This window comes from Panulirus ornatus, chromosome 55, assembly GCF_036320965.1.
Source record: "Panulirus ornatus isolate Po-2019 chromosome 55, ASM3632096v1, whole genome shotgun sequence".
Lineage (NCBI taxonomy): Eukaryota > Metazoa > Arthropoda > Malacostraca > Decapoda > Palinuridae > Panulirus > Panulirus ornatus.
In genome coordinates, this window is record NC_092278.1 from 31,266,996 (window position 1) to 31,283,979 (window position 16,984).

At 41.7% G+C, this 16,984-nt stretch overlaps 1 protein-coding gene across 1 annotated transcript in view; it reads right to left on the minus strand.

Moving 5' to 3' along the window:
- Orp8 (Oxysterol-binding protein-related protein 8) overlaps positions 1 to 16,984 on the minus strand; it is a 446,356-nt gene that overhangs the window by 36,884 nt on the left and 392,488 nt on the right. Inside the window, 2 exon segments of the mRNA XM_071692826.1 lie at positions 236 to 332; positions 5,977 to 6,154. Of these exon segments, the coding sequence (XP_071548927.1) occupies positions 236 to 332; positions 5,977 to 6,154 (275 nt within the window).

Consider the following 16,984-nt stretch of genomic DNA (forward strand, 5'->3'; position numbering starts at 1 on the left):
GGTTTGTGTGTGTGTGTGTGTGTGTGTGTGTGTGTGAGACTCATGTACATGTGTGTGTGCATATGTGCATGTGTGTGTGCATGTGGGCATTCCTAAGTACCTTTTTATATATGTAAATCTTATCCTTCAGTTTTGTCTGGAACCAAGCAGAAATGCATTACATATACATACAAGAGAATTATTATCTGATTAATGTACTAAAGAGTGTGTGGCATAACATCATAAAACCACTTACCATAAAATTTAGATTTTGCTAAAACTGTAGCAGTAATGGAAAACCCCTCTTGTCTATTGGTTACATAGAGTGCAGATACTGGAGGGTGATGAGATACCTGAAATACAGAGAGTATCAACATATCTTCAGGTACAAAAGTGAACAAATATGAAGTAGATATCAGAGCAGTCCTAGAACCAGGCCATTAACTAACTAATTTGCCTGACAAAAAAAGAAAAAAAAAGCCCATGCTGAATGCCAGGCACTGGGCAGGATTGGAAGGGTGTTCTTCACTTTGGTATACCCTGAATTGGCCTTTGTGTTAATGGCCACAGATTAAAGAAACCCTCAGAGCACAGAACTGTTGTCCCACTTAGTTACATAAATCAAAACCAGATGTTAAATCTCTGCTATGCTATCCTATCACGCTGAATAGTACAATCAGTCGACATTTCTTTTTTTTCATGCTCTTGATGGTTTAACAGCTATGCTAAAGTTTTATAAATCAACTAAACAACATAACTACATTTCAATGCTACCATGATGTAATTCAACCTTTCTTCCCCTTCTCAAACCTGACTTATCTGACAAATCTATAAATATCTCCAACTGATGAAGCTGTAATTTTTTGACTTGTTTCTTCTTACTCTTCTTTGGATAACGCCACGTTTCATTCTCTCTCTCTCTCCAAACTCCTCCAAATGAACCTCATATCTCAACATCCCTCCACTTCCTCCTAATAAGCCTATGACCTCTCATATTTTCTTGCACAAAGTCTTCTAATTCTTTTCCAGCTTGAGGTGGCCAATGGCATTCCTCCTTGCATCAGAAAAGAGAGTGTCTCTGAGCTAACTCTGACCTTTGTTCACTTGTTTCACCTCTGTCTTACAACACACACCTTCCTCTCTTCGGAAACCATGTCTTAGGCCTGCCTATCCCCAATAAGGTTTATACTTCTACCCTTTCCATCGATTGCCCCACTGCTCTTATTTCTACTAACTATATAGTCTTCAAAGCTCTGCTTAATCTCACTTTCTTCAAGACAAAGAATCTGATTACTTTATTTCAAATCACCTGTACAGCTTTTGCTTTGGAAAGTCCTCTGGTGATCTTTTACTGTGGTCCTTGACATCTCTAAAGGCGGTGGTTTTGGTGCAAAGCACATGGCAGCTTGAGAATGGATGTGAACAAATGCAGCCTTTCTTTACCTGTTCCTGACACTTCCTTGCCAACACAGGAAATTGTGGAAAAGTATAAGAGAAAGAAAAAGTGATGTATAGAGATAAGTAGTGTTTGAGGAAAGAAACATGGATATTCTGGTTTTGAATGAAACAAAGTTCATGGGTAAAGAAGAATGGTTCAAAAATGTCTTAAGAGTAAGTCAGGGGCTAGTGATACGACAAGAGGTAAAGAAGGGTAACCCTTCTAAAGAAGTGGTTATGGAAGCATGTGACTGAGTGTAAAATGGGACTGCAAGAGATGAATGATTATCAGAGCTTATGCATCTCGCTATGAGAAGAAAGAGCACAAGAGACAAGTGTTTTGGGAACAGCTGAGTTACACTTCCAGCAGTCTTGATGCAAGAGGCCAAATATTAGTGATGGGTGATTGAAATACAAAGTTGAGCAATGTGGCTGTTGAGGGTATAATAGGGATGCATGGGTATTCAGAACTATAAATGGAAATGGTAAACAGCTTGTAGAGTAGTGTCCAGAAAAAGGATTGGTGATTGGGAATACCTGGTTTAAAAAGACAGACATACACAAGTATTCATACATGAGGAGGAAAGATGGTCAGCAAGCATTACTGGAATACATACTAAATGATACATGAACAAAAGTGTGTGTGAATGTGCTGAGAGGGAAAACTGGTGGAATATCTGATCATTACCTAGTGGAAGACTGGGAGAAGATTAGTAGAGGTTTTTGGAGAGTAAACTTTATGGGTGAGAAAGAGAGTGGTGAAAGTAAGTGAACGAAAAAAAAGAAACCCCTATGAAAAAATATCATGAAAGATTATGTGTAGCATGGCAAAAGAAGAGAGTAAGCAAAGTGGGTGAAGAATGGGAAGTATTTTGGGAAGCAAAGCTGGCACGTGTAAGCGATGCATGTGGCATGCATAATGTGGGAGCTGGGCAGATTAAAAAGAAAGAGTAATGAGTAGTGAATGATGAAGTAAAGTTGCTAGTGAAAGAGGAAAGAGAGGTATATGCATGATACTTCCAGAGAATGCAAATGAATGGGAGATGTATATGATAAAGCAGCAGGAGCTAAAGAGGTAGGTGCAGGGGTTGAAAAATAAGGCAAATGAAAGGTGGGTGATTGAATATGAGCAAACTTCCAAGATGATAATTTGGAAGAGAATAATGGTATGAAAAAGAAAAAGAAAACAAATTGGACATCGTTGTAGAAGGCAAATTGGGAAGTGTTAACAGGTAGTGGTAAAGTGAGGAATATATAAAGTGAGTATTTTGAAAGAATGTTGTATGTGTCTATTGATAAGGCAGTAGATGTAGAGTGTTTGGGTAAGGGTGGTATGCAAAGTGAGAGAGTTAAGGAGAGTGGTTTGGTGAAGAAAGAGAAGTACTGAAAGCCTTAAGTAAGATGAAATGTGGCAAGGCAGATGGAGTGGATGGTAATGCAGCTGAATTTAAGAAAGGGGGTGATGTGATGTTGAATGGTTTGTTAGGGTTTTCAATGTATGAATCATGGTCAGGTGCCTGAGGACTCACAGAATGCATGTATAGTGCCACTGTATAAAAGCATGGGGGATACAGGTGAGTGTTGAAGCTAAAGTGGTGTAAGTTTGTTATGTGTATCTGGTAAGTTGTATGGTCTGTGGCAGGGGTGTGGTGTCACCAAGGCTGTTTGATGTTTATGGATGGGGTGGTGAGAAAAGTAAATGCAAGTCTTGGAGAGAGGAGTGAGTATAGTCAGACTGGGAGGAACAGAGAGGTTTCAGAGGTGGAAAAGGATGAGTGGATCAGGAATTTGCTTCAAAGAATGTGTGAGAAATACTTAAAGAAACATTTGGATTTGTATGTGGCATTAGTGAATCTGAAGAAAGAACATGATTGGGATGATAGAAATGCCTTGTGGAAGGTTTGAAGAACATATGGTGTGGGAAGAGAGATCCTAGAAGAAGTGAGAATTTCTTATCAAGGGTGTAAGGAATATATACAAATAGAATGAGAGGAGAGTGAATCGTTCCACATGAAGGTTGGTCTGAGGCAGGGGTGTGTGACATCACTATGGCTGTTTAATTTGTTTAAAGACAGGATGGTGAGAGAGATAAATGCAAGAGTATCGGAGAGAAGGGCAAGTATGCAGTCTATAAGGGATAAGGGGTCTGGGAAATGCCTGAGAAGTGTGTCAACTGTTGTTTGCTGATGACACGGCCCTGTGACAAATTCGAGTGAGAAGCTGCAGGAGTTGGTGACTGAGTTTGGAAGTGTTTATGAAAGGAGGAAAGGAGGAAGTTGAGAGTAAATATAAGAAAAAGCATGGTTACTAGGTTTAGCAAGGTAGAGGAACAGGTTAGATGGAGTGTGGGTTTGAATGAAGAGAAACTGGTGGAAGTAAAGTGTTTTAGATATCTGGAAGCAGAAATGTTGGCAAATGAGTGTGGGTTTAAATGGAGAAAAGCTGGAGGAAGTGAAGTGTTTTAGATATCTGGAAGCAGAAATGTTGGCAACTGGAACATTATAAATAGAAGGGAGTCATGTGGTTGGTTATGGAGCAAAGGTTTCAGGGGCAATGAAGAACGTCATTATCTAGGAGGGCAAAAATGGATATCTTTGAAAGTATAGTAGTACTTGACTCACAATTATCAAAGGTAGTGCAAAGGTATAGCAGTAGTAGTAGACTCAATTCTTAAAGGTAATGCCAGGTACAAAAAAATATTTCACATTTGCTCTAATCCACTCTTTAGCTGTTATGTGCAATGCATCAAAACCACAGCCCCCTATCCACAAGCAGGAACCAAACACCTTTCTGTGGTTTCCCTCATCTGCTTCATAGGCAAATCACTCCTTGTATACCACATCATCCAAATTATGTGGGAAAATGGTGAGTAGCAGACAAAAACAGGCATTATTGGATTAGGTACTAGTTGATGTGCATGCAAAAAAGACTCAGATGTGAATGTGCTGAGAGAGAGAGATGGTGGGATGTACAATAATTACCATGTGGGGGCAAAGCTAAAGGTCTGTAGAGGATCTTGGAAAAAAGAATATGATTTGGGTGGGAAGAGGGTAGTGGAAGAGAGTGAGCTTGGAAAAGAGGTGTGTGTGAAAGTATACAAGAGGATCTGAGTAGTGAATGGCAAAAGGTAGGAGTAAATGAAGATTGGAGGTGGGTGAGGAATAGGAGGTATTCAGGGAATCAGTGCAGTTGTGTGAGACAAGTGTTTGGCATGTGGAAGCTGCAAGGCTGGTAAATGAAAAAGGGCAGAGAATGGTTGCTTGTGAATGAGAAAAAAGGGGTGTGAGGGCATTACATGTTGGAAAGGAGATGTACAAGAGAAGGCAGGAGGTTAAATGGAAGGTGAAGGGGCTGAAAAAGAGGAAAAATAAGAGTTGGAGTGAGCAAGTAGCAGCAAAATTCAGCAAAAGTTTAAGTGGAGAGAATCTGGTGGAATGCAGTGTTTTAGATATGTACCTAAGAGCCTACACAGAAGTGGTTGGAAACATGGGAGCTGAAATAAGCCATAGGATGGGTGAGGGGACTAAAATTCTGAGCACACTTTGGAGTGTGTAAAAGATAGGTCACTGTCTGTAAAGTCAAAGAAGTCTATATATGTGATGATAAAATTTTCCAAGCAAAGGTCTGGATTCAAAGTAATGACCCTAAACAAAAAAAATAGTCTCCCTTATGTTGGATATGAAATGTTTAAGGACATTATGTGGTGTGTCAGGGTTTGATTGAAAAAGAAATGACAGGGTAATAGAGTATGCATTAGAAAGCTGAAGAGGGCATCCTAACCTTAAAGAGGGGACGTATAGTGTTTGGACTTGAAGAGAGGATGATTGAAGAGAGGATTACAAAGAGGGTAATATGTCAGAAGTTGGAGGGAACAAAGAGAAGGGTAAGGAGAAGGGTGAAGTATGGAGTGAAAGATACTTCGAGTGATGGAGGACTGAATATGCAAGAGGGTGTGAGGCATGCATAGGAAAGAGCAAACTGGAGTGGTATGATATAAAAGGAGTGATGTGTTGTTAATGGGTTGAATTAAGGCATATGAAGAGGTTAGGATAAACTACGAAAAGGTCTATGAAGTATGGCTATAGGGATCTGGTTTCGGTGCATCAAACATGAAGGATAAGAGTGGATACAAACAAATGAGGCCATTCTTCATCTGTTTGTAGCACTCTGAGGGGAAGCAAATAAGTATGAACATTTTTTTCTGTAACAGGAATGAAAAAGTGGGAGCTGCAAGGTATTGGGAATGCACCACTATATTCTCCAAATACTATTAAATTCGCTACCCACTAATTTGCTATATGAGCATTTTATCACGAGAAACATCATCCATGCGTAGAGTATATGTGTACTAAAAATTGAAGAAATATTCATGAACTTGAGTAATGCATGAGTACAAAAATTTTATAACTATCACACTAAAAGCATTATATGCCCGTTTAAATTCAATTTCTTACATAGACTTCAGCAACAAGAGACATGACACAATCATTCATTATTATAGGAGAGTGCTGCTTGTTAACATTACAAAAAACTATTTGCTATAGCATAAAATCAAATTACCTGCTCTGCAACATAGAAAGTCCGTGATCCATTGGTGTGTTTCCAATAGCAGCGAAATGTTTCCCCAAGAATTGGATTGTATGGCTTCTTTAGCCCTTTAGGCTTCTTGTAGAATCCTGAAAGATACCATCTTGTTACCTCCTTCATGCGTGTGAATGGGTCATCTTCTTGTACAGCTCTGTTGACAAATGAAAATGAGTCAGTTTTGGAGCAATGGATTCACAGAGTGAATGTTGGGGTGAAGAGGGTGGTGAGAGTAAGTGAGCTTGGGAAGGAGACCTGTGTGAGGAAGTACCAGGAGAGACTGAGTACAGAATGGAAAAAGGTGAGAACAATGGAAGTAAGGGGAGTGGAGGAGGAATGGGATGTATCTAGGGAATCAGTGATGGATTGCGCAAAAGATGCTTGTGGCATGAGAAGAGTGGGAGGTGGGTTGATCAGAAAGGGTAGTTAGTGGTGGGATGAAGAAGTAAGAGTATTAGTGAAAGAGAAGAGAGAGGCATTTGGACGATTTTTGCAGGGAAAAAAATGCAATTGAGTGGGAGACTTATAAAAGAAAGAGACATGAGGTCAAGAGAAAGGTGCAAGAGGTGAAAAAAAGGGCAAATGAGAGTTGGGGTGAGAAAGTATCATTAAATTTTAGGGAGAATAAAAAGATGTTCTGGAAGGAGGTAAATAAAAAGCGTAAGACAAGGGAGCAAATGGGAACTTCAGTGAAGGGCGCAAATGGGGAGGTGATAACAAGTAGTGGTGATGTGAGAAGGAGATGGAGTGAGTATTTTGAAGGTTTGTTGAATGTGTTTGATGATAGAGTGGCAGATATAGGGTGTTTTGGTCGAGGTGGTGTGCAAAGTGCGAGGGTTAGGGAAAATGATTTGGTAAACAGAGAAGAGGTAGTAAAAGCTTTGCGGAAGATGAAAGCCGGCAAGGCAGCAGGTTTGGATGGTATTGCAGTGGAATTTATTAAAAAAGGGGGTGACTGTATTGTTGACTGGTTGGTAAGGTTATTTAATGTATGTATGACTCATGGTGAGGTGCCTGAGGATTGGCGGAATGCGTGCATAGTGCCGTTGTACAAAGGCAAAGGGGATAAGAGTGAGTGCTCAAATTACAGAGGTATAAGTTTGTTGAGTATTCCTGGCAAATTATATGGGAGGGTATTGATTGAGAGGGTGAAGGCATGTACAGAGCATCAGATTGGGGAAGAGCAGTGTGGTTTCAGAAGTGGTAGAGGATGTGTGGATCAGGTGTTTGCTTTGAAAAATGTATGTGAGAAATACTTAGAAAAGCAAATGGATTTGTATGTAGCATTTATGGATTTGGAGAAGGCATATGATAGAGTTGATAGAGATGCTCTGTGGAAGGTATTAAGAATATATGGTGTGGGAGGCAAGTTGTTAGAAGCAGTGAAAAGTTTTTATCGAGGATGTAAGGCATGTGTACGTGTAGGAAGAGAGGAAAGTGATTGGTTCTCAGTGAATGTAGGTTTGCGGCAGGGGTGTGTGATGTCTCCATGGTTGTTTAATTTGTTTATGGATGGGGTTGTTAGGGAGGTGAATGCAAGAGTTTTGGAAAGAGGGGCAAGTATGAAGTCTGTTGGGGATGAGAGAGCTTGGGAAGTGAGTCAGTTGTTGTTCGCTGATGATACAGCTCTGGTGGCTGATTCATGTGAGAAACTGCAGAAGCTGGTGACTGAGTTTGGTAAAGTGTGTGAAAGAAGAAAGTTAAGAGTAAATGTGAATAAGAGCAAGGTTATTAGGTGCAGTAGGGTTGAGGGTCAAGTCAAGTGGGAGGTGAGTTTGAATGGAGAAAAACTGGAGGAAGTGAAGTGTTTTAGATATCTGGGAGTGGATCTGGCAGCGGATGGAACCATGGAAGCGGAAGTGGATCATAGGGTGGGGGAGGGGGCGAAAATTCTGGGAGCCTTGAAGAATGTGTGGAAGTCGAGAACATTATCTCGGAAAGCAAAAATGGGTATGTTTGAAGGAATAGTGGTTCCAACAATGTTGTATGGTTGCGAGGCGTGGACTATGGATAGAGTTGTGCGCAGGAGGATGGATGTGCTGGAAATGAGATGTTTGAGGACAATGTGTGGTGTGAGGTGGTTTGATCGAGTAAGTAACGTAAGGGTAAGAGAGATGTGTGGAAATAAAAAGAGCGTGGTTGAGAGAGCAGAAGAGGGTGTTTTGAAATGGTTTGGTCACATGGAGAGAATGAGTGAGGAAAGATTGACCAAGAGGATATATGTGTCGGAGGTGGAGGGAACGAGGAGAAGAGGGAGACCAAATTGGAGGCGGAAAGATGGAGTGAAAAAGATTTTGTGTGATCGGGGCCTGAACATGCAGGAGGGTGAAAGGAGGGCAAGGAATAGAGTGAATTGGAGCGATGTGGTATACCGGGGTTGACGTGCTGTCAGTGGATTGAATCAAGGCATGTGAAGCGTCTGGGGTAAACCATGGAAAGCTGTGTAGGTATGTATATTTGCGTGTGTGTGGACGTATGTATATACATGTGTATGGGGTGGGTTGGGCCATTTCTTTCGTCTGTTTCCTTGCGCTACCTCGCAAACGCGGGAGACAGCGACAAAGCAAAAAAAAAAAAAAAAAAAAATTTATAAACAAAGTATGGAAGAGAAAATAAAAGAAAAATTGTTAAACATATCAACAGGTAATGATAATTGGAGTAAATAATGCTTCTATTCATATATCTTTCATTACACACACACACACACACACACACACACACATATATATTTATTATTATTTATTATTATTTTGCTTTGTCGCTGTCTCCCGCATTTGCGAGGTAGCGTAAGGAAACAGACGAAAGAAATGGCCCAACCCACCCTCATACACATGTTTATACATACACGTCCACACACGCAAATATATATACCCATACATCTCAATGTACACATATATATACACACACAGACACATACATATATACACATGCACACAATTCACACTGTCTGCCTTTATTCATTCCCATCGCCACCTCGCCACACATGGAATAACATCCCCCTTCCCCTTCATGTGTGCGAGGTAGCGCTAGGAAAAGACAACAAAGGCCCCATTTGTTCACACTCAGTCTCCAGCTGTCATGCAATAATGCACCGAAACCACAGCTCCCTTTCCACATCCAGGCCCCACAGAACTTTCCACGGTTTACCCCAGATGCTTCACATGCCCTGATTCAATCCATTGACAGCACGTCGACCCCGGTATACCACATCGATCCAATTCACTCTATTCCTTGCCCACCTTTCATCCTCCTGCATGTTCAGGCCCCGATCACTCAAAATCTTTTTCACTCCATCTTTCCACCTCCAATTTGGTTTCCCACTTCTCCTCGTTCCCTCCACCTCCGACACATATATCCTCTTGGTCAATCTTTCCTCACTCATTCTCTCCATGTGCCCAAACCATTTCAAAACACCCTCTTCTGCTCTCTAAACCATGCTCTTTTTATTTCCACACATCTCTCTTACCCTTACATTACTTACTCGATCAAACCACCTCACACCACATATCGTCTTCAAACATCTCATTTCCAGCACATCCACCCTCCTGTGCACAGCTCTATCCATAACCCAAGCCTCGCAACCATACAACACTGTTGGAACCACCATTCCTTCAAACATACCCATTTTTGCTTTCCGAGATAATGTTCTCGACTTCCACACATTCTTCAAGGCTTCCAGGATTTTCGTCCCCTCCCCCACCCTATGATTCACTTCCGCTTCCATGGTTCCATCCGCTGCCAGATCCACTCCCAGATATCTAAAACACTTTACTTCCTCCAGTTTTTCTCCATTCAAACTTACCTCCCAATTGACTTGACACTCAACCTTACTGTACCTAATAACCTTGCTCTTATTCACATTTACTCTTAACTTTCTTCTTTCACACACTTTACCAAACTCAGTCACCAGCTTCTGCAGTTTCTCACATGAATCAGCCACCAGCGCTGTATCATCAGTGAACAACAACTGACTCACTTCCCAAGCTCTCTCATCCCCAACAGACTTCATACTTGCCCCTCTTTCCAAAACTCTTGCATTCACCTCCCTAACAACCCCATCCATGAACAAATTAAACAACCATGGAGACATCACACACCCCTGCCACAAACCTACATTCACTGAGAACCAATCACTTTCCTATCTTCCTACACGTACACATGCCTTACATCCTCGATAAAAACTTTTCACTGCTTCTAACAACTTGCCTCCCACACCATATATTCTTAGTACCTTCCACAGAGCATCTCTATCAACTCTTATCATATGCCTTCTCCAGATCCATAAATGCCACATACAAATCCATTTGCTTTTCTAAGTATTTCTCAATTACATTCTTCAAAGCAAACACCTGATCCACACATCCTCTACTACTTCTGAAACCATACTGCTCTTCCCCAATCTGATGCTCTGTACATGCCTTCACCCTCTCAATCAATACCTTCACATATAACTTGCCAGGAATGCTCAACAAACTTATACCTCTGTAATTTGAGCACTCACTCTTATCCCCTTTGCCTTTGTACAATGGCACTATGCACGCATTCCGCCAATCCTCAGGCACCTCACCATGAATCATACATACATTAAATAACCTTACCAACCAGTCAACAATACAGTCACCCCCTTTTTTAATAAATTCTACAATACCATCTAAACCTGCTGCCTTGCCAGCTTTCATCTTCCGCAAAGCTTTTACTACCTCTTCTCTGTTTACCAAATCATTTTCCCTAACCCTCTCACTTTGCACACCACCTCGACCAAAACACCCTATATCTGCCACTCTATTATCAAACACATTCAACAAACCTTCAAAATACTCACTCCATCTCCTTCTCACATCACCACTACTTGTTATCACCTCCCCATTAGCCCCCTTCACTGAAGTTCCCATTTGCTCCCTTGTCTTACGCACTTTATTTACCTCCTTCCAAAACATCTTTGTATTCTCCCTAAAATTTAATGATACTCTCTCACCCCAACTCTCATTTGCCCTCTTTTTCACCTCTTGCACCTTTCTCTTGACCTCCTGTCTCTTTCTTTTACACATCTCGCACTCATTTGCATTTTTTCCCTGCAAAAATTGTCCAAATGCCTCTCTCTTCTCTTTTACTAATAATATTACTTCTTCATCCCACCACTCACTACCCTTTCTAATCAACCCACCTCCCACACTTCTCATGCCACAAGCATCTTTCGCGTAAGCCATCACTGCTTCCCTAAATACATCCCATTCCTCCCCCACTCCCCTTACCTCCTTTGCCCTCACCTTTTTTCCATTCTGTACTCAGTCTCTCCTGGTACTTCCTCACACAAGTCTCCTTCCCAAGCTCACTTACTCTCACAACCCTCTTCACCCCAACATTCTCTCTTCTTTTCTGAAAACCCATACAAATCTTCACCTTCGCCTCCACAAGATGATGATCAGACATCCCTCCAGTTGCACCTCTCAGCACATTAACCTCCAAAAGTCTCTCTTTCGCGCGCCTGTCAATTGACACGTAATCCAATAACGCTCTCTGGCCATCTCTCCTACTTATATACGTATACTTATGTATATCTTGCTTTTTAAACCAGGTATTCCCAATCACCAGTCCTTTTTCAGCACATAAATCTACAAGCTCTTCACCATTTCCATTTTTAATTATTTATTTGCTTTGTCGCTGTCTCCCGCGTTAGCGACGTTGTGCAAAGAAACAGACGAAAGAATGGCCCAACCCACCCACATACACATGTATATACATACATGTCCACAAACGCAAATATAAATACCTATACATCTCAATGTGTACATATATATACACACACAGACATAAACATATATACACATGTACATAATTCATACTGTCTGCCTTTATTCACTCCCATCACCACCTCGCCACACATGGAATAACATCCCCCTCCCCCCTCATGTGTGTGAGGTAGCGCTAGGAAAAGACAACAAAGGCCACATTCGTACACACTGTCTCTAGCTGTCATGTAATAATGCACCAAAACCACAGCTTCCTTTCCACATCCAGACCCCACACAACTTTCCACGGTTTACCCCAGACGCTTCACATGCCCTGGTTCAATCCAATGACACCACGTCGACCCCGGTATACCACACCATTCCAATTCACTCTATTCCTTGCCTGCCTTTCACCCTCCTGCATGTTCAGGCCCTGATCACTCAAAATCTTTTTCACTCCATCTTTCCACCTCCAATTTCGTCTCCCACTTCTCCTTGTTCCCTCTACCTCTGATACATATATCCTCTTGGTCAATCTTTCCTCACTCATTCTCTCCATGTGACCAAACCACTTCAAAACACCCTCTTCTGCTCTCTTAACAACACTCTTTTTATTTCCACACATCTCTCTTACCCTTACATTACTTACTCGATCAAACCACCTCACATCACATATTGTCCTCAAACATCTCATTTCCAGCACATCCTCCCTCCTGCGCACAACTCTATCCATAGCCCAAGCCTCGCAACCATACAACATTGTTGGAACCACAATTCCTTCAAACATACCCATTTTTGCTTTCCGAGATAGTGTTCTCGACTTCCAAACATTCTTCAAGGCTCACAGAATTTTCGGCCCCTCCCCCAACCTATGACTCACTTCCGCTTCCATGGTTCCATCCGCTGCCAGATCCACTCCCAGATATCTAAAACACTTTACTTCCTCCAGTTTTCCTCCATTCAAACTTACCTCCTAATTGACTTGACCCTCAACCCTACTGTACCTAATAACCTTCCTCTTATTCACATTTACTCTTAACTTTCTTCGTTCATACACTTTACCAAACTCAGTCACCAGCTTCTCCAGTTTCTCACATGAATCCGCCACCAGCGCTGTATCATCAGCGAACAACAACTGACTCACTTCCCAAGCTCTCTCATCCACAAGAGACTGCATACTTGCCCCTCTTTCCAAAACTCTTGCATTCACCTCCCTAACAACCCCATCCATAAACAAATTAAACAACCATGGAGACATCACACACCCCTGCCGCAAACCTACATTCACTGAGAACCAATCACTTTCCTCTCTTCCTACATGTACACATGCCTTACATCCTCGATAAAAACTTTTCACTGCTTCTAACAACTTGCCTCCCACACCATATATTCTTAATACCTTCCACAGAGCATCTCCATCAACTTTATCATATGCCTTCTCCAGATCCATAAATGCTACATACAAATCCATTTGCTTTTCTAAGTATTTCTCACATACATTCTTCAAGGCAAATACCTGATCCACACATCCTCTACCACTTCTGAAACCACACTGCTCTTCCCCAATCTGATGGGGAATATATATATATATACGTAAGACAAGGCAACAAATGGTAACTTCAGTGAAGGGGGCTAATGAGGAGGTGATAACAAGTAGTGGTGATGTGAGAAGGAGGTAGAGTGAGTATTTTGAAGGTTTGTTGAATGTGTTTGATGGCAGAGTGGCAGATAAAGGGTGTTTTGGTCGAGGTGGTGTGCAAAGTGAGATGGTTAGGGAGAATGATTTGATAAACAGAGAAGAGCTAGTAAAAGCTTTGCGGAAGATGAAAGCTGGCAAGGCATCGGGTTTGGATGGTATTGCAGTGGAATTTATTAAAAAAGGGGGTGAATGTATTGTTGACTGGTTGGTAAGGTTATTTAACGTATGTATGATTCATGGTGAGGTGCCTAAGCATTGGCAGAATGCTTGCATAGTGCCATTGTACAAAGGCAAAGGGGATAAGAGTGAGTGCTCAAATGACAGATATATAGGTTTGTTGAGTATTCTTGGTAAATTATATGGGAGGGAAGAGCAGTGTGGTTTCAATAGTGGTAGAGGATGTGTGGATCAGGTGTTTGCTCTGAAGAATGTATGTGAGAAATACTTAGAAAAGCAAATGGATTTGTATGTAGCATTTATGGATCTGGAGAAGGCATGCTCTGTGAAAGGTATTAAGAATTTATGGTGTGGGAGGCAAGTTGTTAGGAGCAGTGAAAAGTTTTTATCGAGGATGTAAGGCATGTGTACGTGTAGGAAGACAGGAAAGTGATTGGTTCTCAGTGAATGTAGGATTGCGGCAGGGGTGTGTGATGTCTCCATAGTTGTTAAATTGGTTTATGGATGAGGTTGTTAGGGAGGTGAATGCTAGAATTTTGGAAAGAGGGGCAAGTATGCAGTCTGTTGTGGATGAGAGAGTTTGGGAAGTGAGTCAGTTGTTGTTCGCTGATGATACAGTGCTGGTGGCTGATTTGGGTGAGAAAGTGCAGAATCTGGTGACTGAGTTTGGTAAAGTGTGTGAAAGAAGAGAGTTGAGAGTAAATGTGAATAAGAGCAAGGTTATTAGGTACAGTAGGGTTGAGGGTCAAGTCAATTGGGAGGTAATTTTAAAATGGAGAAAAACTGCAGGAAATGAAATGTTTTAGATATCTGGGAGTGGATTTGGCAGAGGATGGAACCATGGAAGCGGAAGTAAATCATAGGGTGGGGGAGGGGGTGAAAATTCTGAGAGTGTAGAAGAATGTGTGGAAGTCGAGAACATTATCTCAGAAAGCAAAAATGGGTATGTTTGAAGGAATAGTGGTTCCAACAATGTTATATGGTTGCAAGGCGTGGGCTATGGATAGAGTTGTGCGGAGGAGGGTGGGTGTGCTGGAAATGAGATATTTGAGGACAATATGTGGTGTGAGGTGGTTTGATCGAGTAAGTAATAATAGGGTTGGATGTCTCATCCACAAGAGACTGCATACTTGCCCCTCTTTCTAAACCTCTTGCATTCACCTCCATAACAACTCCACCCATAAACAAATTAAACAACCATGGAGACATCACACACCCCTGCTGCAAACCTACATTCACTGAGAACCAATCACTTTCCTCGCTTCCTACACGTACAAATGCCTTACATCCTCGATAAAAACTTTTCACTGCTTCTAACAACTTGCCTCTCACACCATATATTCTAAATACCTTCCACAGAGCATCCCTATCAACTCTATCATATGCCTTCTCCAGATCCATAAATGCTACATACAAATCCATTTGTTTTTCTATAGCCTTCTCCAGATCCATAAATGCTACATACAAATCCATTTGTTTTTCTAAGTATTTCTCACATACATTCTTCAAAGCAAACACATGATCCCCACATCCTCTACCACTTCTGAAACTACACTGCTCTTCCCCAATCTGATGCTCTGTACATGCCTTCACCCTCTCAATCAAAACCCTCCCATATAATTTAACAGGAATACTCAACAAACTTATACCTCTAAAATTTGAGCACTCACTCTTATCCCCTTTGCCTTTATACAATGACACTATGCACGCATTCCGCCAATCCTCAGGCACCTCACCATGAGTCATACATACATTAAATAACCTTACCAACTAGTCAACAATACAGTCACCCCCTCTTTTTAATAAATTCCACTGCAATACCATCCAAACCCGCTGCCCTGCCGGCTTTCATCTTCCGCAAAGGTTTTACTACATCTTCTCTATTTACCAAATCATTTTCCCTAACCCTCTCACTTTGCACACCACCTCGACCAAAACAACCTATATCTGCCACTCTATCATCAAACACATTCAACAAACCTTCAAAATACTAACTCCATCTCCTTCTCACATCACCACTACTTGTTATCACCTCCCTATTAGCCCCCTTCACAGAAGTTCCCATTTGTTCCCTTCTCTTATGCACTTTATTTACCTCCTTCCAGAACATCTTTTCATTCTCCCTAAAATCTAATGACACTCTCTCACCCCAACTCTCATTTGCCCTCTTTTTCACCTCTTGCACCTTTCTCTTAACCTCCTGTCTCTTTCTTATCTACATCTCCGACTCATTTGCATTATTTCCCTGCAAAAATTGCCCAAATGCCTCTCTCTTCTCCTTCACTAATAATCTTAATTCTTCATCCCACCACTCACTACCCTTTCCAATCTGCCCACCTCCCACGCTTCTCATGCCACAAGCATCTTTTGCGCAAGTCATCACTGTTTCCCTAAATACATCCCATTCCTTCCCCACTCTCCTTACCTCCTTTGTTCTCACCTTTTTCCATTCTGCACTCAGTCCCCCCTGGTACTTCCTCACACAAGTCTCCTTCCCAAGCTCACTTACTCTCACCACTCTTTTCACCCCAACATTCTCTCTTATTTTCTGAAAACCTCTACAAATCTTCACCTTTGCCTCCACAAGATAATGATGAGTTGCACCTCTCAGCACATTAACATCCAAAAGTCTCTCTTTCGCATGCCTATCAATTAACACGTAATCCAATAACGCTCTCTGGCCATCTCTCCTACTTACATACGTATACTTATGTATTTTTTATTTTTTATTATACTTTGTCGCTGTCTCCCGCGTTTGCGAGGTAGCGCAAGGAAACAGACGAAAGAAATGGCCCAACCCACCCACATACACATGTATATACATACGTCCACACACGCAAATATACATACCTACACAGCTTTCCATGGTTTACCCCAGACGCTTCACATGCCTTGATTCAATCCACTGACAGCACGTCAGCCCCGGTATACCACATCGCTCCAATTCACTCTATTCCTTGCCCTCCTTTCACCCTCCTGCATGTTCAGGCCCCGATCATACAAAATCTTTTTCACTCCATCTTTCCACCTCCAATTTGGTCTCCCTCTTCTCCTCGTTCCATCCACCTCCGACACATATATCCTCTTGGTCAATCTTTCCTCACTCATTCTCTCCATGTGCCCAAACCACTTCAAAACACCCTCTTCTGCTCTCTCAACCACGCTCTTTTTATTTCCACACATCTCTCTTACCCTTACGTTACTCACTCGATCAAACCACCTCACACCACACATTGTCCTCAAACATCTCATTTCCAGTACATCCATCCTCCTGCGCACAACTCTATCCATAGCCCACGCCTCGCAACCATACAACATTGTTGGAACCACTATTCCTTCAAACATACCCATTTTTGCTTTCCGAGATAATGTTCTCGAC